The sequence below is a fragment of the Eschrichtius robustus genome, chromosome 6 (assembly GCF_028021215.1).
Source record: "Eschrichtius robustus isolate mEscRob2 chromosome 6, mEscRob2.pri, whole genome shotgun sequence".
Taxonomy (NCBI): Eukaryota; Metazoa; Chordata; class Mammalia; order Artiodactyla; family Eschrichtiidae; genus Eschrichtius; species Eschrichtius robustus.
The window spans coordinates 76,366,484-76,389,954 of record NC_090829.1 but is presented as its reverse complement, the minus strand read 5'-3'; the positions used below and the strand labels follow the sequence as shown (position 1 = coordinate 76,389,954).

Sequence of the window (23,471 nt, the reverse complement as noted above, 5' to 3'; positions counted from 1 at the left end):
ACAGGGCAGGCTTAGGAAAGTCCCCCAGCATGCAGAGTTGGAAGACAGAATACAAACTCCTAAAGCCCTCTAATAAGTCATGAAAGTTATCAGAAGCCAAAGAATGATGACCAACATTAACAAATATAAACCAACGAGGGGTGAGAACTTACTGTGTCCCCGATCTTCAGGCCTTCACACTTCCTCTGACCAGGGTAAGACACACCGTCCTGGCAGGTAGCAGTGAAGAAGAGATTAATATCCTCAGGCTGATCCCAGACAGACAGCTCCACTTTAGACCGGATGCTCTGAACAGAGAGAGAAGATGAAGCCAGAACCACTTAGTAAAGGCTGCAGCCAAGATGTTCTCCACACTGGTTCTCTGATGCCCACATGGCTTCCTTTAACTCCGGGATCTCAAGCCAAGGCAAGAGCCAGTGGGCTAGGTTCGCTGCCCCTCCCTCATCCCTTTCCTCCTCTGCACACCCACACACCAACTTACTAGCCCTGGCCTGAGGTCTCCCTCTGTGAGCTCAGAGAAGTTGCTAATGGCCCACCTGCCATAGGATAATCTCATCTGCTTCCAGGGGTCATGCTCTGCTCCTGCTCGTCTCTGCACAGTCACCCCATCCCCACCCTCAGCTTCAGACAGCGCCTCAAATCTTGCCGTGCGCGCTCCAGACGCCGGGCCTTTGCACGTGCCTGGAATAATGTTCCTTTGCTCAGCGACTCTTCTCTCTCCTCCCCCCGCCCTCCGTCAGCTCCCTATCTTCCTTCCCCACCAGCTCAGCAGGCACCTCAGATGAGGTCCAACTTCATGAGCTCTGAACTACATTCTGAGAGAATAAGACCTTATATGTGGATTATGTTCTCAAGAGAATGGATGAAGTAAAAATCAAGCCAAAATTACCCGACAGATTAGAAAAAATGAAAGACTAAAAATACCAAGTGTTGGAAACGAGTTGGAGTAACTGGGTCCCTCATACCCTGCTGGTGGGAGCGTGAACTGGTACAACCCTTGAGAAAAACATTAGGCAGTACCTACTAATGCTTAGGTCAACCTTATACAAGCAATTTCCTAGGATTATATCCAACAGAGATGTGTACTGACCAGAAAACACATCCGAATGTTCACAGCAACACTGTCTGTAACAGCTAGAAGCTGGAACTACCCAAATGCCTATCAACAGAACAGACTTTTTTTTTTTTTTTTTTTTCAAATTATGGTGTGTTCATGTAGAATATCATATAGTACAAGAATGAATGAAATATGACTACATGTCACGACATAGATGAATCTCATAAATATCACACAGCCCAAAAGAAGCCAGATGCAAAAGGCATACATATCGTATGATTCTATTTATATGAAATTCAAAAACAGGCAAAACTAACGGTTACCCCCAGGGGATAGTAATAGAAAAGGACAAAGGGGTTCTGGATGCTAGTAATATTCTGTTTTTTGGCCTGGGTGGTTCTATACTCGGGTGTATTTAGTTTGTAAAAAGTCTGTACAATCTTCTGTATGTCTCCAAGTTTAAAAAATTGACACTGAAAATCTCTAAGGAGGATGTACTTTAGAGACAGAGGCCAAATCAAATAACTGGCTTGTAGTTAGGGCACATCTTACAAAAAGAATTTTTTAGACACTAAATACACTCAGAATAGCAGGATGCACATACTCCGAGAGACACATGGACACATGGACCCCCCCCCCTTCCACCCCAGATCAACTGACGGCCCTTCAGACTCCCATCTGCTTCTCAGGTGCACTCCAGGGAACAGGGCGTTGGACGGAATGGCAGGCAGAAGTGCCTCCTGCTCTCATGGGGTTTCTTTTCTTTCTTTTTTTCTTTTTTGCTGAGTATGTAGTGTTAAACTTGAATTAGTTAAATATGCAGTTTTCCCAACACATTCACAGCTTGTTGAAAACACTCTCTGCAAAAAATAGTCTCTCCCTTTGCAACAAATTGTCTAAGTGCTTCTACAACTCTAAAAATACTCTCTCTTAAATCCACTTCCTCTTGTTAGTGCCAGCCTCCACTGGCAGAGGGCTTCGAGAGCGCCACTCAGCACACACAGCTCTCCTGCTGAATGTGGTTAGCTGTTCACAAATCTGTTCTCCCCACTGAGCTGTGAATTTCAAGGACCATATCATATTTCTCTCTAGGACTGAACACAAGCTTTTGCTGAATGGATGGATAGATGGATGGATGGATGTTTTAACAGCAGCTATGGTAGGCAGCTCAGGCCTACTGGAAGAAACTTAATTTTTGAAAGACAAGGTAAATTAAAAATTATATATATTAAATGCAAATAAATGTGAGGATGAGGCAAAACAGTTTATCATTAAAGGGCTAGGTAGATCGGAGCTATTTAAAAATTACTTGGGATCAGTCTCATGAAATATGAGGGCCCCGTGGCTCACAAACAAGACTTTGGGAGAAAGCATCAGCCCTTCCCATCAAGATCTGCTGAAGCTACCACCTGGAAGCATTAATGGGGAACTCGGTGGAGGGAGAGAGAGCACTGGGGACTGGGACTCCTAGTCAATGAATCAATAACTATAACAGATGGAAACAGAATCCTATATTCTACCCTGGCCGTGAGACCCCCAAGTTTTGTGTTCAGATCTGAAGTTTGTATTATTCCTGATCCCCATGTCATCTCTGGAATCAGAAACTCTTAAGATGTTAGTGAGGGTAGGAACTGTGGAGATTATTCAGTTCAAACCTCCCATTTTATGGAAGTGGGAACTGAGGCCAAAGAAAGGGCCTTATCCAGGGCCACTCAGCTGCCAGGGGCAGTCAGGACCAGAACCGGGCCTTCTGGGTCCCCCGGCAGTGCTCTCTGTAGTCACCAGACCGGGCCCTCCATTATTCGGAAACTGGCTCTGATCTTGGAGAGTGCAGATGGTCAGGTTGCATCCTGGTTGAGTCAGTCTCCCCTCAAAGATTATGAGCTCCTGGAGGGCAGGACTGTGTTCTGGTCACTGTTTTATTCCCACTGTGTGGCATGATGCCTGCCACACGTTAGGCGGCATTTATTTGTTGAACAAATGAATGAAATGGATGGAGTACAGGGTATAGCAGAGGATCAAAGCCACAGCCAATGCAGTTCTGATGCATGAAAACTTGTGTGTCATAAGTTAATTATGTGAAATTCAATTAACTCCTACCAAAACTGCCTCTGAACATGATTCCTAACTCCTCACCCTAGGACAAGAAGACAATGTCAAGAAGTTTAAAGGCTATTAAATACTTAGGCTAGGTCCCATCTGCAATTGCTTTAAGTCAGGCCAGCTGTGGAGTGGGTGGGAGCAGACTTCATGGCAACAACAAAAAGAGAAACATGTGCTCAGAGAGGAGGCCTCTGATGTCACCCTCCACATGCAGCTCTAGTGGTTTCCAGCTCATTCTGTTCTTTCCCACTCTGAAAAGGGACCCCCCCCCATGATTTCTCTCTGAGTCCTACCCCCCTTTGTCAAGGTGACATAACGCTGGTGGTGTGTGTGTGTGTGTGTGTGCGTTTGCACGCACCCAGGGCCCTACCTCTGAGCTCTGGAAGGGAACCTCTCGCCAGCACCCACTGTACAGCAAAGCTCCACGTTGGTGATCTCTCACAGTAAAGAAGTTGGCACAGCAACAAAAAATGTAGAAATCGAAGCCCAGAGGTGAAGGTTTCACACAGTGAAAGCCAAGAACGACAGACTCGATTCTACGAGACGTTACATTAAACGTGCCCTTTCCATTTTGCTCCCTCCCCAGCCTAGAGTCACACCACGGCCATTTCCGCTGTTACCTGTGCTCTGCTGCAATCCTTTCAGGATGTCCCCACGGACGGTGTGCCAACTCTAAGCGAGGTAGGAGTCAACCCCAAAGCGCAGAGGTGGCAAGGTGACGCAGAGAAACACAAACGGTCCCATGAGAGCTGTGCTTGGACCGTGGCCGGGGAGAGGAGCAGGTGAAAGGACAACCAGAGCCCTTGCACGGGCCAAAGCGCACGTGTGTACACACGTGCACACACACACACACACACACAGACCTGTGCAGGCCAAAGTGCACATGCACACATACGTACACACACACACACAGAGGCCCGTGCAGGCCAAAGTGCACGTACACACATACACACACACACACAGGCCCATGCAGGCCAAAGTGCACATTCACACGTATGTACTCCACACACACACACACACTGGCCTGTGCAGGCCAAAGTGCACGTGCACACGTGCACGCACACACACACACACACACACAGAGGCCTGTGCAGGCCAAAGTGCACATGCACACGTATGTACACACACACACAGAGGCCCGTGCAGGCCAAAGTGCACGTGCGCACGTACACGTGTACACACATACACACGCCCATGCAGGTTCAAATCCAGAAGTATGGGCAGCTGAGGCCCAGCCTGGGCCTTCCCGTTTGCCAGAAAGGATGGCAGCCAGAGAACAGGGTGCTAATCAACGTCAAGCACCAACATACCCCCAACGCGGCTTCCACCAACTGGACTTTGCTCTGAATACCTTGCTGTTTCTATATTTATTTCTTTAAATTTCCACTGAAGGAAAGGGCAGAAGTAGGGAGTTACCAAGGGTCCCGACTTTTTAGGGTGATGTACACATTCACTGTCTTGATGTAGTGATGGTTTCACAGGTGTGTACAAGTGTCAAAACTTATCAAAATATACACTTTAAATCTGTACACTGTACTGTTGGTTAATTATCTCTCAATAAATCTGTTTTCATTTTCCAATGAATCTGAATAGTCGTTGTAGATAGTATTCCAGAAACGCCCATTTTAAAGGCTGAATTTCACACGTTCACTCATGAGTCACACGTCTTGTTTCCTAACGTGTTCTCTTACAGACACACCAGTTTAACTCAGAGTCCAGCTACGGTACTACATTCCCAAAGGTCCTCGGGTGGCTCATCCCAGGTTCCAAACGCAGCTCCTGCCTGGAAGAGATCCCTTTCTCTACTCTTCTGGTTCCCGAATCCTCAGCCGCAGAAAGGGCTCCCTGCTCTTCTCCTGACCTCTGCTTAACCCAGGCCCCTGGATTTCCAGTAAGAAAACGAATTTATCTACCATGACTCCTGCTCAGGGCCAATGCAATGTGCCTCAGAGGGAGAGCAGCCCTGAGCGTTTATGAGATCCCGCCCAGGGAACCACCACCACTGTCTCGTGCACCCTGGTCTTCAGGGCACCCACACACGGGTGTGGACGTGCAAACCGCTTGGCCGCACAGAACGCTGACTGAGCAGAGCGCCTCTTCCATTTCTGGTGCACACCACCCTGCCAGTTCTACAGAACTGGGTGTCATGATGCCCTCCTATATTAAAGTCACGAGGAGCAGGGCCCTGGGCCTTTGGCAGGAAACGCTCCCGGGGGAGCCCCAGAGCTCTGTCAGCCAGCCAGGGCGTCAGAACTCAGGAGCTGACCTAGCATGGAAATGCCGGGGGGTGGCTCCTCCCCAGAAACCCAGGAGAAATCCGCAGCCCACGCCAAAGCCCAGGATGTGGTCGCCCTTCAGCCATTTCTTCCCCAAGGGCCCTGGCTCGGCAGGAGGCAAGCACTGGTCACTGCACTGTTGAGAGCGGGTCCAGCAGCAGCCCCCTGCTAACCCAGGGGTCTCCAAGCCCCGGGACCCCAGCAGGACAGAGAGAGCAGCCCAGGGTGGGCCTCCGGCTCTCGCACTGACTCCTTTGTTCCATGTCCAGAGCTTGAGGCCCAAGGCATCATGGAGAAGGGTGGCCCTTGGGACAGGGGTGACACTGGGTAGGCCCAGCCCCCCGCCAACACACCCTCTTCTCAGACTCTCTCAGCATGTTACGCTTCCACTCACTGTGGGAATCTGAAAACCACCAAGTGTAGTTAACCTGGAAATCTGGTCTCACTGGGTTCTGAGGTGGCCACTGGATACGATGAGGATTAAAGGTCAGAGATCAGAAAAGAGGATGTTAGCATGTGGGGAATAAGTTAGGAAAGGAGAAGGAAGTCTAGTTTCTCGCAACAGGAAGTTCCCGGAGTGAGAGGGATCAGAGCCTGTGTGAGAGGAAGAGGATCCTTAGCTGCACAGAAGGTGGAGGTGGGGAGGAGGACGGAAAACCAGCCACAAACCCTCACTGCTGCCCACTCACCGCCTTCAGGACACTGAGGCTCCAGGAGACCAGGTGAGGGCTGGGAACCCCCAAGCTCTGCATCCCCCGTGGCGAGGGCATTACCTACAGCTCCTGGTCTAGCTGAGCAGTAACGCAAAATAAGGCTGCATCAGTAGGGTCACAAATTCAACTGGAAAAGCAGAGCTCCAAATACACATATGTAAATCAGTCATGGGAAAGTAAGATGGCTTATGTGATGCCAGAGTGGTTAATCACATTCCCAGGTTAGCCCACATGTCTACTCTACATAAGTTCAGGACTAACAGCACTCCTTAAACTACATTTCCTCTATGTAGAACTTTGTTTTAACAGGAAGATGCACTCTGAATTCCAATTTGGGAATTACCAGGCCTCATGAGGGGCTGGGTGGGCACTGGAGGCCTTGCAGGGAGGGGATAGCTGAGGACACATACTTCCCAGCACAAGAAACCGTGCTTGTCGTTTTCCCGAGAAAAGGTAGGTCTGAGTCAAATACCTCCTGGGTGTTAGAAATTGAGAGAAAGGAGGGTAGGAAGGAGAAGGATTTGGGAATCATGGGCGACTGGCTTGGGATGTGGCAGTGACTGCTAAACTACACCCTTAAGTGCTGTACTTAGCAGAGCAGAGCCAAGTTAACAGTGCGGGTTACAAAAGCACAGAATTTAACAGGCCCACTCAGGTTTCCTCTGAGAGGACCTGATTACAATCAGACCCTAAGTGTGCAGACTCATTCTAGTCTGCAGGTCTATGTGGAGCTCCAGGAGCCTGGGGGATTTCAGTCCTGCCCGCTGGGAGGCGAAGTCAGTGTGTGTGCTTCTCACTTCTCACCACGGGGAACACAGAGGCCTGAGTCCACCTGAGTCCACACCAGCTCCCGGAACCTCAGTGGGAGAGGGTGGGGGAAGAAACCAGTGACTTACGTTGTATGCATTGATAATCAGTTGAATTATATTTTTGGAGTCTCCGTGTAATATCTCCACCGTTGTTCCAGGTATCAGGGCTGTAAAATTCTTGGGGGGAAAAAAAGAAAAGAAAACAAATGAGCCCATTTTGCCCTTCCACACTGTCAAAGAGTGAACATTGCCCTACGGAGCTAGAACAGCCAGGGCCCCCAGCACTGATTCTGCCACTCTCTCACACCGTAAACTAGAGAAGATGCCACAAGCAGAGGTAAGAAGAACTGGCACAAGGGAATGGAGTTGTTGCGGTCAGCTGTGGAATCTCCATTCTTGAAGGTCTGAGTGGAAAGGGCCTGACAAGATCTGTTCCTGACGTATAATGTCATGCTTCTTCTTGGAGACCCCTCCTCTCTGGCATGTAATGGACAACTCTCTGGAATTCCATCCTCTAAGGTCAATATATTCTTGATGTTCTTGCCGTCTCTCCCCTAGACTACATAGGCATTCCCAGGTTCAGTTCAAGGATGCCCTCGACCTGTCCAGCAGGAGTGAAAGGGGAAACTTTTCTAAGGGTCTCGAATACAGCCTCTTTTCCTAGGAGGGAAATGAATGTGAATGGTGCCTTCCCAAGGAGGTCTGGTATCTCTGGGTGAAGTCTTTGGCAAAGCAGGCAGCCTTGAAGTGGCTGCCTTCCCTCTTTCACTTGTACGAAGGCCTGAGTATGTCACTTACTAAAGTGACAGAAATAGCTAGAAACACCCGCCACCCTCAGCCTGCCTTGGACTGGATATGCCTCCCGAGTGAGAGGTCCTTGGTTCTGAGCAAGGCTGGCTTAAGCCAAGGTGGGTCTCTTCCCTCCTGAAGCATCCGGTAGCATTCTCAGTACAGTCTGTGCAATTGATCTGTCTAAAAATGGTATTTATAAATGGATATGTTCTATCCTGCTATCTTCACTAAACAGTCTCCTTCCCTTGTTTTCATCTTCTAAAATTGATTCAGACTAAAAGAAGATAAAGAACTCAAGAAGGTGTAAGTGGCATTTTATCAATGATTATCTCAGGCAGGGGCAGTAGAAACACACCACCAGACAAGGGTTCTTTTGGATATTTAAGAGCAGTAAAGAGAGGCGATGGGGTTGGCTGTTCTAGAGGTGGGGATTAATTTCTCATAACCTCTCAGTTCAAAAGACGTCAGAGGTGAGCTGGGCTTCACACTTGGCTCACACGAACACTCCTTGAGCAGTCTGGAGGCGAGTTCTAGGGAAAGGCAACTTGCCTGTGATCGTGGGAAAGAGCACATTCACGAGGGAAATGTATAATGGTGGCCCATGGGATGACCCGGGAAGAGTCTCTCTTAGACAGGACAGATCACACACATACTGCTCTGTTCACTCAAGACACTTATTGTTTTCTTCGGAAATTCCTGTCCCAAACTAACCCACTGGTCCCCCATACTCTGCAGGAAGGCATAAAAACTCTGGACTGTGGAACTGGTGATGCAGCCTGCCTAGATGCCTAGTTTTCCTTCTGTACATTTTCATTTTATATCATCCTTCCCTATTCCCTGGGTGTTTCCATTTCATCATCTGAAAAACTATTTCCAAAGTTTTTCTCATTACCAAATTAGAAACCATATGCTTAACTTCCTTGGTATGTACTGCTATATGAATGCTTAAGAGCTTCCTTAATACTATTATTTTCCGCTAGATCAGGACAGGGCTATATTCCACCCTCCTCTGGATCTCCGCCCACATAGAGCAGGGCTGTTAACACTCCTCACCCGGCCCCCCCACACTTCACCTGACCCCACATTCCAATCTCCCATTCATCTCAGGGTCAGCAGGGCCGCCAGATTCAGGCCATCAGCCTCCCTCACTCCCTCCAGGTGTACCTTGTAGAGCATATAATGGTTCTTCGTCACTGCAAAGATGAGGTTGATGTTGTTTTCTGCCAACTTCTCTCCAAGCAAGGCAAGGGATGGATAGTCCTAGGGCCAAGGCAAAAGTCAAGGTTGTAACATTTCTCGCGGGCTGACACACGAGCACGTGGCTCCAGCGTGCACTCAGTAACTCATCACTTGCCACGACAAGCATCGTCCCCTGGCAGCGCCTTAATAACCACGCCCCATCGGCAGCTCCTTACTGAGAAACTGTAGGGGAGATTCTCCAGGAAAGGACCCTCTGGCACCTACTAGACTAGACTCACTCCTCCTACCCCTCCAACCCAGAATAGAGAAGTGATGAGTGGAGGTTTCCCACACTTGGTCCGTGTTTCCATCCCTTCAGCAGGAATGGGGCAGAGGGGGGAAGTCCCCAAAAGGAGAGCCACCACGTCCGACCACCTACCATCAACACCTGTTATCTTCCCTCTCTTCCCTAAGACTTATCTTCCTGATCTCCTTGCCCTATTTTTCCTTTTCCTATGCCCAATGTTGGGCCTGCCAATGTCCCCTACAGGTTCTGCTCAGTCCTCTCACGGCTCAGAACGGGCAGAAGAGGCTGCTGATATTTGGACGAAAAGTTGGGCTATGGCGGGGGAGGTGTGCAGAGCAAGAAGGAGGGAAGGACACCTCGAGGCAGCTTAGCAATGTCCGGAAGGATTTTAAGGGCTGATGATGGATGCAGGGGTCCTCATCGGTGAGTTCTACAGTTATCAGGTTGTATAGTTAGGAGTTCTTTTTCCAGACTCCATTACTCTTGACCACCTCTTAAAACTGGAGAAAATGGGCTAGTCCAACAAGAATTAGAAAGAATTTCTCTCTAGCCAGACACCAGAATGGATTTGGGAGGGAAGAGGGTGTAGATTTTGGGAGGAAAAAATTGTACAGCAAATGTGGAAAAATCTTAGTTGTTGGGTCTGGTTGACAGTTAGGTAGAGTTCACTTCACTGGCCTAGTACATGTTTGAAATTCTGCCTAAGTTCTGTTTAATCGCATGGTCCCAGTGACAGACCACTGCGAGTGGAAGGTCCTTGGGGTTTCTCATCCCGTGTAGGACACCTGCCACCCCACCCCTGACACTGATGGAACTCAGGGCCTCAGGAAACCCATTTCTAGAAGTCAGGAAGTCTTGTCTTCGCTGGTCTTGCCCCATAACATCTATCCCAGGTTTTGGCTCTGCTGGAATACAGTCCTCTCCCTCGTGCAAAATCACCTCCCCTTTGAGATCCATCCTGTCTCGCCAGGTCACCTCTTCCCGCAACTAAACACTCCCCGTGTGGGTGCACAACAGCAGAAAGATGAACCAGCTACAGAAATCCCTGAGAAATGTTCTAAGTTAATGACGAGGAGGAGTTCTGGAAGCCCAGTTGGAGAAGATGGAGTAGAGACCCAGTACCAAGAATGGGGCGGAAAGTCGGTGAGTAGAGGTCCAGAGGAAGGTGGCAAAGGCCGGTGAGGCCTCGGGGTGGCGGGAGCAGTGCTGGGGTCCCCAGTCCTCACCATCTGGTTGGAGGCAGTGTACTCGTTGGCCTCATTCAGGTGGCACTGGCCGTCATGAGGCTGCACCAGGCCCCCCAGCTTTCCGTCCAGCGCGATGTGGGGCACGTCATCCGTTGTGAACACCAGCAAGTGCAGCGCGTCCTTTCGCCAGCCGATCTTCTCCTGAGGGGCAGAGGTGGATGGGTGTTAGGCCTTCCTGGCTGCCACCCAAGCCTGCCCTGGGGCATCCTGCCCCTCCCTGCTCGACTCTGTACCTGACAGCCACTCCCCTTGGACGCCTCTCCTTGGAAGCCTCCTCTATAGTTCCTTCCGCAAAGCAGCCTTTAGCCCCCCAACCTCCCTTCAACACACTCGGCTGGCTGCCCTTGTCTAACATGACTGGTAAGTGACCACTTCAGTCCCCCAATTAGACACGAATCACTCATAACAGAGTGTTCAAATGACCAACAGACAGATCTGTCTTTGGAGGATTTGAGAAAACCTGCCATCTTTCTGGTAGAAGTAAACCACTCCAATCATGAATTGAACTACTCTGGTAGTTAATAAGGTCAATCAGATTAGCTCTTTTCTCCCTTTACTGCTTCACTGTACGGAATGTATCCACTCTTCAGACAGAGGCACGGCTCAATACGAGCTATCTTGCAAGGGAAGGACTCTATTTTTCATATTTAGACACTGTGGCCCCGATACTACACAAAACACTCCCAGTCATTACTATTAGGAGCAGCTAGACCCTGATACAGGGCAACAAAAACGGGGATAGGGTTGTCTTCATACCAGTAGTGAAAGAGCATCCCAAAATACCTGGGTAGCAGGATGAATACAGGAAGGGTTTAAACACTGCTGAGTTATCTACACATGTACACTTGACACTGAAATAGGAGACTGGATTCACAGACTTTACAAGTTAAAAGCTATCACCTTTCGTCAGATAAGGGATTGAGGGTATCATCCTCTCTTTCTTATCGCCCCAATGATGGATAAAACAGCCTTCAAGAGCTATGATATTTTCTCATTTGCTCCAAAAGCAGCATGGAAATAAGTCACAAAAAGTCAGCATAACACAAGGAAGAAAAGGCACTTTGAAAGGAAGCCAGGGAGGACTGAAAGCCAGGAGGCCAGCTGTGAGCAAAGAATTCACCTTTGGGGAATCAGTTTCCCAGACTCTCAACGTTCATCCAACAGACAATTACTGACTTCCTACCACACGCAGTCCCCATGGAAGGCACTGGGTCTAAGAAACAGCCTGTTCCAGACCTCAAAAAGCTTGCAGTCAAGTGGAAACACAACTTTAACGTATCACAATAAGCATGCTAATGAAGGTAAATACACTTTTAATGGAAACCCGGGGAGGAGGAGAGAACGCTTCCCAGGGCAGAGGAAATGTCAGCTGAGCTGAAGGTGAGGAGGACCCTTCAAGGAAACTGGAAGAAGAAATGACAGAGGGGTTCCTCTAGGCGCTAGTAAAGGCACAATGATGAGGCCGGGCACGTTTTCAGAACCCAGAGGAAGCAACCTAGAAGGTCCCTTACAGAGATGCATTCTAAGCTGTGACGAAACTAATTTACGGTATTAGAAGTGGAGATAAGTGGATCCCCTTGGAGGCAGGACTGGGTGCCTTGGGAGGGGGTGTTAATAACTGGAATATATGGAAAGACAATGAAAACTCATCAAATAATTTTGAAAAACAACAACGAAGTTGGGGGATTCATTACCTAAGGCCAAGACTTATTATAAAGCTACAATAATTGAGACAGTGTAGTACTGACAAAAGGATAGACACATAGACCAGTGGAACAGGATAGAAACCAGAAATAGACCCACACATACGGTCAATTCGATAGAAGGTATTGGAATAATTAGACATCCATATGAAAAAACAAATGAACCTCAACCCACAGCTCTCACTGTATACAAAAATGAACTCAAAGTGGATCATAGACCTAAAACTATAAAACGTCCGAAGGAAACAAAGGAGAAAAGCTTTGTGACCTTGGTGTAGGCAAAGATTTCTTGGATGATTCACAGCATAAAAATTTGATGAATTAGACTTTGTCAAATTAAAAACATCTGCTCTTTGAAAGATACCACTGAGAAAATGAAATGACAAGGCACAGATTGGGAGAAAATGTTTGCAAAAAATAAAAATCTGACAAAGGACTTGTATCCAGAATGTATAAAGAACCCTCATAGGCCAATAATAACACAAACAACTGAATTTTAAAAGCTAGAGACTTGAATAGACATTTTACCAAAGAAGAGATATGGATGGAAATAAGCACATGAAAGGATCCTCAACAACATTAGTCATTAAGAAAGTGCACAGGGCTTCCCTGGTGGTGCAGTGGTTAAGACTCCGCCTGCCAATGCAGGGGACACAGGTTCAAGCCCTGGTCTGGGAAGATCCCACATGCCGTGGAGCACCTAAGCCTGTGCGCCAGAGCTACTGAGCCTGTGCTCTAGAGCCCACGAGCCACAACTACTGAGCCCACGTGCCACAACTACTGAGCCCACGTGCCACATCTACTGAAGCCCCCACGCTCTAGAGCCCATGCTCTGCAACAAGAGAAGCCACCGCAATGAGAAGCCCGCACACGGCAACGAAGAGTAGCCCCTGCTCACCGCAACTAGAGAAAGCCCACGCACAGCAATGAAGACCCAATGCAGCCAAAAATAATAAATTAATTAATTAAAAAGAAAAGAAAAAGTGCACATTAAATTCACAATGAGATGCCATTAGATAGCTATGCCAATGGCAAAAAAAAAAAAAAAAAAAAAAAAAAAAAATCAGCCCTGAAAATACCAAGTGCTGGAAAGAATGTGGAACAATCAGAACTCTCATAAATTGCTAGTGAGAATACAAAATGTTTTGGCAACTCTGGAAAACAGTTTGGCATATTCTTATAAAGTTAAATATACAGTGACCATCAGCTCAGCCATCCCACTCTTTGGTATTTATCCACGAGAAATGAAGACTTATGCTCACATAAAAACTACTATGCGAATATTTATATGACAGCGATACGTGATCACTAAAATTTAGAAACAACCCAAATGTCCGTCAGGTGGTGAATGCATAGACATACTGTAGTACATCTCTACAATGGAATACTACTCAGCAATAAAAAGGAACAAACTGCTGATACACACAACTCGGATGAATCTCCAAAGCACCAGATTAAGTGAAAAAAGCCTGACTCAAAAGGCAACTTACTGCCTAACTCCATTCAGAAGATATTCATGGAAAGACAAAAATATAGGGACAGAAAACAGATTGGTGGTTGCCAAAGGCTGAGTGCAAAGGGAGAGGTCAACAACAGACAGGCATTGGGAAACTTTCTGAGGTGACAGAAATTACCTATATCTTTTCTTTTCATTTCTTTTCTTCATCTATATCTTAATTGTGGGTGTGGCTCTAAGACGTTATACCTAAAAAGGGTGAATTTTACTCTATGTAAATCATCCCTCAATACACCTCACTTTAAAAAACCCTTAAAGAAGTGGATACATCTTTTGACTCGATGATTCTACTGCAGGGGACTCTATCTGCAAGAAGTACTCTGAAGTACGCATGGCAGTATTTTTACTAATAGTGACAAAACAGGAAAGAGGTGACTACCCTACCCGAATATGGGAACGGTTAAGTAAACTGAGATTTCTCCTTTCCACCATTAGAAATTATGTTCATAAAAACTATAAAATTATGTGTAAACGTATAATATAAAGTGAAAAACAAAGAATATGGGATTGTAATTACAGTGTGATTACAAACTATGTAAGAAACAGGCATCACTCTCCACTAAAAAGAGAACAGAGATTGAAACAAAATATACCACAATGATGTTGGGATTGAAACTAGAGGCAGTATCTTTTTTTTTTTTTTTTCCATTTTTTTTCCCCAAACTATCTTTAATAAGTGCTACTTTTAAAAGCCTAGGCTTTGAATGCTGGCTCTGTCATTTAACTTTTTCAGCCTCCTTTTCTTCCACGCCAGTTTCTCAAGGGGCATGCAGGAACCTAAGGAGGGTGACAGCAAGCAGACAGAATAACGTGGAACTTGGAAGCTTGAAGGTGGGCATGGGAGCTTTTTGTCACTACCAACTACCTGTGTAGCTTTGACCACAATTATTTAACATCTCAACGTTTTTTCTTGTTAGTAAGACAGGAATAATACTACTTAACATTTATTGTTCACCTGCACTACTCCATCACATCTTCACTGCAACCCTTATGAAGGAGGTAATATATTGTCATCTTGCAAATGAGGACCCTGCTGTTCAGAGACATTAAGTCACTAGCCCAAGGTCACTGAACCAGTAAGGACCAGAGAAGTCAGATTCAGATGACCTGCCTCTTATCCGCAAAGCTAACTACCCAATCACATAGGGAGAGCCGAGGGTGTGTAATAATTGAGATAGTTCATCAAAGTACCTGGCAAGCTCTCAACTAATGACTGCTGATCCAGGATAAATGTTTGTTGAATTGGAAGACTGCATCTGGAACAGAAATAGCTCCACAAATGAGGAGTAGCATGGCTTAATAATATTAATTCTGTCTTCTCTGAAGTGGACTCTTGTTATGTAAGTGACGTTAACAAACTTGGCCCAGAGCTCGGGCTGCACAGAATGACATGCTTATTCATTCACCCAGGCTTTTGGGCTTGGAGATTTTACAAGCACTGACTCCACAGAGAATTTACAATAGAAATAATTTTCCTACTCTCTGCTTGGACTATTTTGAAGCCTGAAGTTCTGTATCCACGTTTGGGGCAGAGATCAGTAGTGGGAAAGCGAATTTTTTTTTTTAAAGGAATAACTACAAAATGGAGTGTGGCATGGGGGCCAGCATACGAGAGCTTTGGCACAGACAAGGCTGAGTTCAAGGGTTTGCTTTACGAGACCCTACGTCAGTCACTTCATCTCTCTCAGCCTCAGTTTCTTCCTCTGTAAAATGAAGATAATCCTACTTCGCAGGGTTGATTCTAGGTTAACAAGTATTTAGTACATAAGACACACTAAAAAAGGGGTCTATAGTTACTACTCTCAGACTAGTAATAACTTTTACATTCCTTCTCGTCTCCTTTTGCTTCTTGATGTGTGAGGCTCCACGGTCACTACACGGACCATGAAGACTTGCATACCAAAAAGTTTAAAAGCTTTGTATTAATTAAAACCACAGTGAGATTCTACCACACACCTAATAGAATGGCTAAAAATTAAAAAGACTGGCCACATAAACACTGAGGGAGATGTGGAGGAAACGGAACTGGCAGACACTGCCCATAGGGTTGTAAAATGATACATGTACTTTGGAAAACAGTTTAGCAATTTCTTAAAAAGTTAAACACCAGGGACTTCCCTCGTGGCACAGTGGTTAAGAATCCGCCTGCCAATGCAGGGGAGACAGGCTTGGGCCCTGGTCCGGGAAGATCCCACATGCTGCGGAGCAACTAAGCCCGTGTGCCACAACTACTGAGCCTGTGCTCTAGAGCCTGCGAGCCACAGCTACTGAGACCACACGCCTAGAGCCCATGCTCCGCAACAAGAGAAGCCACTGCAGTGAGAAGCCCATGCACCACAACGGAGAGTAGCCCCCGTTCCCCGCAACTAGAGAAAGCCCGCGTGCAGCAACGAAGACCCAAGGCAGCCATACATACATACATACGTACATAAATAAATAAATAAATAGTTAAACACCTACCATATGACCCAGCCATGCCACTCTTAGGCATTGACCCATGAGAAATAAAAGCATACACCCACACAAAGACTTGAACACATTTATAGCAGCTCCGTTTATAATAGGCAAAAACTACCAAATATCCAAAACAACCCAGATACCCATCTACAGGTGGATGAATAAACTGTGGTGTATCCACACAAGGGAATACTACTCAGTAACAAAAGGAGTGATCACTCCTTAGCACAGATGACACTCAATAGCACAGATGAATCTCAAAACAGTTGTTCTGAGTGAAATAAGCCAGGCCAAAAAGAGTATATACTGGATTTCTAAAGTTTTAACAAACGCAAACTCATGTGGAGTGACAGAGAGCAAAGTAGTGGCTGCCTGGGGAAAGAGGGCAGGAGACGCAGGAGGGAGAAATGACAAAGGAGCACAAATACTCTTTTTTGGGGGGAGAAGGATGTATGTTCGTCATCTTGATTACGGTGAATATTTATCTCACGGGTATGTATAAATGTCAATATCTGTCAAGTTGTACACATTCAATATGTGTAGTTTATTATACATCGATCATACCTCAGTAAAGTTTTTTTAAACGAAGGCTTGGTGTGCTCAGAAAGTCATTCAAATATAGTAAATTAGATGACCAGACTGAATGTCAATACTGTGCTGGGAATACCAGTTATGCATATCCCTTTGTTTGGTAGCAGTGCCCACAGAGCAGCTGGGAGTGTGGGCTCGGATGAATGGCAAACCTCAGTTCATGCCCACATCTTCCCTCGGCTTGTCTTTGTGACACTGGGCATGTTAGTTAATCTTTCCCAGCCCCAGCTTCTCAGCTATAAGATAGAGAGAATAATAGTATTGATAGAATGGGGTTGTTGAGAGGATTAAACAAAATGATACACAAGGAGCACACCCAGCTTAGTACCTGCATGTAGTAAACAGTCAATAACTGACAGTGATTTTCCTCAGTATTTCCACGGAGCTGAGAATCTGTGACTTAAATCCAGAAACACATAATCTTATTTTTGGATTGTAGGGTTATGGGTGATGTTTATTTCCTTTCTGCTCTCTGCATTTTCTAAATTTTTAGATGGAATATATTCTCTTTTTATACAAAACTATTTTAAGAGAAAAAAAGACAGACTTGCTTAGCTAAACTTTTCTCCAAGTCTCTGGGTAAAAACAAGATTTTTAAAAGCCAATCTCCTCAAACATGACAGAGGTCAGCCCTCAGATGAAAATGTCACGGGTGGGTGGGACAGAAATGCGTTGGACTCCGAAGCCAGAAATCCAGCATCTGGCCAAGTCTGCAGTTTACCTGCCTTCTCTTCAGTCAAATCTGCATCAAATCCACCACAAGGTCTGTTCCAGCTTCCCACCTCCCAGTTCCCACGCGCTCAGGTGAGCAACGGACACAGGTAACAGGACTCGCCTCGTCTATTCCAGGCGCTCAGTGTCTGGTCCCACAGCCCTGGTATGCCTCTCCGTCATAAATAAACAGGCATCCCCCTGGCCTCTCCTCTGGTCTTAATGCTCTCAAGGAAGGAGTGCTCTCCCTCCCCAAGGAAACGCAGCCCCCAAATCCCACCCTCTCCGGAGCAACGTTCCATCAGTTAATTTCCTCTGCATCCTTTCCTTGTGCCTAAAGATACGCTCACGACCCACTTCTAATAAACACTCTGTTTTTGACCCAACATCTCTCATCACCTGCCTCTACGACTAGCAGACTGGCTGCCTCTATTTCCTCTCCCCAGCTCCGTGTAACCCGACGTCTCCACACGCCCCTACCGTCTCTCTCACCGGCGGCTCCCAGTCCCCCGCCTCCTGCCCCCACATGCACAGTGGTTCTCTGCCCCAGCTGCACGTAAGGTCCTCAAGGGAGCTTCGACGATGCTAACGCCCGGCGGTTCTGATGTGACCTGCAGCCCAGCCACCGGGGCTTCTAAAGCTCCTGGGAGAGCCGACTGTGGTGCCAAGGTTGAGAACCTCGAAGCTCGCGCTGAGGTCCTGCTGCCAGCCCCGCAGCCATCCTCTGGCCTTGTTCTCCGGCCTCTCTGCTGCCGACCAGGGCCTCCTTCGAGCCCTCCTGCCCTTGGCTTCCTGGACACCGCACCGTCCAATGCCCCCATCCCCTCTGGCTGCTCGCGGATTCCACCTCCTCTCCCGGCACTGGATGAGGTCAAAGGTAACACTGTCCCCGAGGAGATTTACCCAAGTTCCATGCAACTGCTTGGACAGCTCGCAATTAATTACCTCTCCCACTTGATCTCCTTCCTGAGCTTTAGTCCCAGGTCTGGACCAAAAGCCAGACATGTCTGCCGTCACCCAAAACTCAACTTCTCCAAAGTTGATACACCATCTTCCCCTCCAGGCTTCCCCATTGCTGACAAAGGGACCATCAAATGTCTTATCTAGAAAACTTAGAATTATCTTTTTCATCCTACTTCCCTGGTCCCACAGCAACACCCGTCCAGTCCCGAACTGTCCATTCTGTCTTAGAGTCCACTCCCATGACCTGTGTTGAGCCAGAGCCTTTGGGCAATGCTACACGTCTTACCCTCCTTTTCCTAAGCCCACTCTGGGTGAGCAGGCAAGGCCCAAGGCTCACCCCTCTCCCAGCCACCAGCCTGCCTTCTGCCACCCGAGGGTGATGTGTTCTGTGACCCACGTTTACTCCAGCTGTTCCAGGCGAATCACACACGTGCGCAGGAGACCGTGCTATGTGAAAAGCAGCCATCTGCAGACTCTGGACACACGTGTCAGAAGTAATGAGCGGTGGGGGGAGCTGCCGCCAAGCCCAGAACCTCTGACTCCGTCCACTCCCAGGAGGCAAAGCCTCTGGTTTTGTACGGGCCACCAGTCCAATCTGCGCTGGGGCCAGAGATGACTTTCTCCAGTTGGAAGCTCAGAGGAGAACTTACCAAACTCTGCTCTGTCCGCAGAAAGCAGCAGAGATCTGGAGCTGAGAGAGGAGAGGAAGGGGTGTAGGGCCCAGAATAACAAAGAGCACTGCACCTGGCACATACTTGGCACTCAGTGAGGAATGAGTAGTAAGTGGATACGTGAACAAGATCAGGATTGGGTAACAAAAATCCTCCCTCACAATGTCTAGAAGTCTTCAATCACATCACTCCCAATTCCACCAACTATTTAATGTGCTTTGGAATCCACCAGACATCTTCTTTTAATCATATAAATATGGGAAGCAGTAAGGGGCTAACTTAAGTGAAAATATTTCATCAAATCACCTGTCATACACTGAGATCTGAGAAAACTAATGGGAATTGCAGAAAGGGTGGCAGCAGGGCCATGGGGATCATCCAACACAAGCTGCAGAAGGGTGGAGGAGGGGAGAGGGGCCAGGGCAGTCAGTGGGATGGTTATTGGAGGCCCTGGGCAGCCAGGCCTGGAAGTCAGCCTGGGGGACCTGGGACCCTGAAATGGCAAAGAGGGAACAGTAGTCCATGAAAAGGGGAAGCAGAATGGAAGTGGAAGACCAGGCCTTACAAGCTTTGAGAAAATAAATATAAACTGGCTCCTCCCAAGAGTGAAGACAGACTTGCTGGCTTGTTCACCTCCAACATGTGGCCCCAGAGAGAGTGAAATAATGGCTAGGGAGTAAGGATGTCATTTCCCTGTTTGAGGACATGAAGCTCCGGCCCGTGCGGCAATTTGGTTTCTGGGGGTGGAACGAGTCACGCGCGAGGGGCTACACGGTCTGACAAAGAGGAAGGTCACTCAAAGGCTTCCATCCTCCCCCGCCCACCTCCAGACTGCCCCTGGGTGCCCTTGAGCTGCCCCACCACACCTGGACTTTCACCCACTTGGTAAGGTGGCTCCATGGGGAAGCCATCGGGAGTGGAAAGCTTTTCTGGGCGCCAGCTCCAGGCAAGCTGAGCTTGGCACACAAAACGAGTGTGCACGGCAGAGTTCACGGTCATGGTGGCCAAATACAAAGTCAGCTTAAGAGGGTGGCAGTGAGGACCAGACAGGCTAGAAGGGGCCACTACAGAACAAAAGCACCAGTGGGTTACTGGGCAGAAAAGCTGCCTCAGAGGAAATAAGTAGCACCTGAAGTTTGGAAAGAACCTCCGAGGTTGGCTCATCCACGTTCCACCCGTGCAGGGATCTTTCATCTGGCACCTCCTCCGCATGGGCCTGGGGTCCCCACTCTGACTCACTGCCGCATCTGGCAGCCCGCTCCACAGCTGAGCAGAGGTCTTCGCTAGAAATTTCTCCCTTGCCTTGAACTCAAACCTGCTTCCCTGTGGCTACCCTAGTTCACCCCCTGGAACAGCCCTCTTCTGTAGTGATGTCTGAGGTTAGGCGACACGCTTCTTCCTGTGGTGTCTCTCGTCTTGGTTAACCTTTAACCACTCCTCAGAGGTGTGGTTCCCAGCCCACCACCATCCACTCACCCCTCTCTGCTCTCGAGCTATCAGCGTCTGCCTTAAACACAGCCCCAGAGGCAGACGCGGGTCCCTGGATGTGGTCTGGCTGCAGAGGAAGGCAGGGCTGGGACTGCGGCCTGCAGGCCCTGCAGCGCACGGCCTGTGTTTGGCAGCTGAATCTTCCGACAGGCTCACAGAAGCCGGTGGGTCCCAATATCCATGTCCTAGTGACTTGCTTATACACAGGGACCACAGCAGAGCATGACAAGCGTGAGAGGGAGGCTCAGGCATGCCCTGTGGGAGGGTGCACGGGAGGGCCTGGAACACCGATTCCTGGGAACCTGAGAAAAGCTGACGCCCCACCCAGCGGCCTTAGAGGACATGGGTGGTGGGGCCCACCCGAATACAGCCTGGCTCGTTTGCCTCGGCTTGCTTGTTCCAAGACAAGGCCCGCAATACTCTCTCTGGTAAACAGTGTTCAGTACAGGGGAGGCCTAGGTCAGGATGCCGTTTCAGCGAGGACAGAAACACTAGCTTTAAATGATGGGGTTCTCTGTTCTCGATGTCAGTCTAAGTTAAGTAAAATCGATGGCCACCCAGACACCTGGGTCCTCCAGCCGGGTGTCAACATAGCCCATGGGCCTCAGTTGTCACTGAAGAGTCACCAGCCACATGCTCCCTCACTGCTGAAAAGGACGCGCCATCTGAAAAAGTGTCTTCACAGTGCTATGTGGGAGAGCTGAACGGCAGAACCCATGGTTCCGAGACGCCGTGAATTATGAATGAAAAGAGGGTTATCAGTGTTCCCGCGTCACAGACGGGGAAGCCAAGGGCAAAGACAAGCAGGCTCACTCAAAGGGCTAGCCTCCAGCAGCGCGCCAACCTTGGGACAGTACCCGTGGTCTCCCTAGAAAACCCGGAGGCTGCCAGAGCCATGTTATAACTGTTTCTGATAAACAGGAAACTCTTAGCTCCAGAGAACAGCGGCACGTACAGCTGTCTTTCCCAGGACAGAGTCAGTCCTGGCTCTACCACTGGCAAACTGGGTCACGTGGGAAATCGAAATGGTTCCTTAGAGGAGGACTTTGCCCTCTTTGGAAGCACACCCCTCCCACTTCTCCACTCCTGTGTGGCCACAAAAGACGGCAGGTTATCTAAGGTCAAGGTTGAGAACTCCCATCTTTGGAGCCGGGAAGGTGGGTACAGTTCCATCTCTGGCTCTGTCATTTCCAGCTGTAAGACCTTCAGGAAGTTACTCAACCTTTCTAGGGTTGTTACCTTATCAAAAGCGGACAGTACAACCACCTTCAAAGGATTAAGGAAAACAAGCCCCATGAGGTGCTTGGCATAGAGCTTGGCTCTCACAAAGCATGCAGCCAGTGGTAATCAATTGCGTCATCAGCACCAGAGCCTCAGGGCAAACACGGGGAGGCAGAGAGACCAAGGTGACCCTTGAAGGGGAAGAACACTGTGATTCAACCACTGGGTCCTACCAGGGCCAGACCTTCTACAGTGTCTGCGCACTCCGCTGGTACCTTAGACTGTCGTATAGGCATCTGTTGTCCGACTGCAGTGATCTCACAGGGACGGGAGCTGTGGCTCAGTCATCTGTGCAAGCCTCACAGCAGCTAGTGGGGCATCTTGCAGACGGTAAGTGCCCAACAAATTTCCAGAAGTCAAAACTAAAACACTCTGTACATTGACCTTTCAGGCAAGCACAGAGAGAGAACAGGTTTGGGGGAAGAAATGAGGAAGGAAAGGGGGCTGACCTGACTAGCCAAGAGGCAGACCCTACAGCAGATCTGAGCTTGGGGACTAAGGAGTCTTGATTCCTACAATGCACTTAAGGAAAAATAAGGCTGAATTCTTTCTGTGATTCGCTTCCCCAATCATGTGGGTGTTCAAGCCTATTTCTGTCACTTTGTAACAGTAAACACGTTCTCACCAGTAGTTTGTTTCTCCTGTTTCCGTCCATGCTTTGCAATGAAAAATCTTTTTAAAAAAATCTGTCTGTGGTTCAACTTAAGAAGGGCAAAAATGTCATATTCCTTTCCTTAGGGAAAAGAAATCTCGGCCCGTGACTCAGGATTTAGACATTCATCTAGAGCCTAAGCCCTAACAACACGCAGTAGAACACGTCTGACATAGACTCTACGCAAGTCCAATCTGAACTAAAGAAAAACGTTTGTATACATGAGGCTGAACCATATGAGTTTTCTATTTTTGTAGGAGAAACTATCAATGGTCAAATATTAAATTTCATTGACAGTCACATGTCCATAATTTCACATGGTTCCAGTTAATGTTTACAAATGAGTTGTTCTATTTCTTTTCTAGTGGATCTGAAAGCTCAAATCAAATCCGTGAGGATGGGGACTTTTTCTCATCTTTTTTAAATTTTCTTCACCATACCTGCCACTGAGCACTTACTGGGCACACAATAAACATTCCTGAGTTGGAAAGCAGAACCAGCAGCTGCGAGCGGGGCAGTGAGGCCTACAGCACAGCTCACGGGCAGAAGGCAGAACAAGGACACGCCCCTCCAGGGACTAAAACAGTCGAGTGATTTAAAAGTACACAATAAACCACGACCACGTGCAAAACAGAAAGCCAGGGAGAACCCTTACCACCTCCGACAAAAGCACTACCCGGGCACGGGCGGGGTGCCTGCATGCCCACCCACAGCCCCACAGCCTCCGTGGACTACAGGGAAATCCAATACTCTCACGGGCTTCACGAAGACACTGAGACAGAGGAAGAGCAAGCAGGGTGCGTTGCATTAAGCCCCAGAAACTGTGGTGCGACCTGCTGGCACGAACGGCTCACACATGCCGAGACAGATAACCCAGACTGCATGAACACAGGACTTACGGGGGTATCTCCTCGGGGGGCATGAAGGCGTTAGGGGCCGCTGCCCTCCTTGAGGA

General features: G+C 48.1%; 1 protein-coding gene across 1 annotated transcript in view; it reads right to left on the bottom strand.

Annotated features, from left to right (window-relative positions):
* The window catches only part of ITGB5 (integrin subunit beta 5), a 109,325-nt gene that overhangs the window by 39,274 nt on the left and 46,580 nt on the right, over positions 1 to 23,471 (bottom strand). Inside the window, exons 6-9 of the mRNA XM_068546588.1 lie at positions 10,463 to 10,624; positions 8,915 to 9,010; positions 7,046 to 7,135; positions 153 to 287 (exon numbers count right to left, since the gene is read on the bottom strand). Of these exons, the coding sequence (XP_068402689.1) occupies positions 153 to 287; positions 7,046 to 7,135; positions 8,915 to 9,010; positions 10,463 to 10,624 (483 nt within the window). The remainder of the gene's footprint in view (positions 1 to 152; positions 288 to 7,045; positions 7,136 to 8,914; positions 9,011 to 10,462; positions 10,625 to 23,471) is intronic.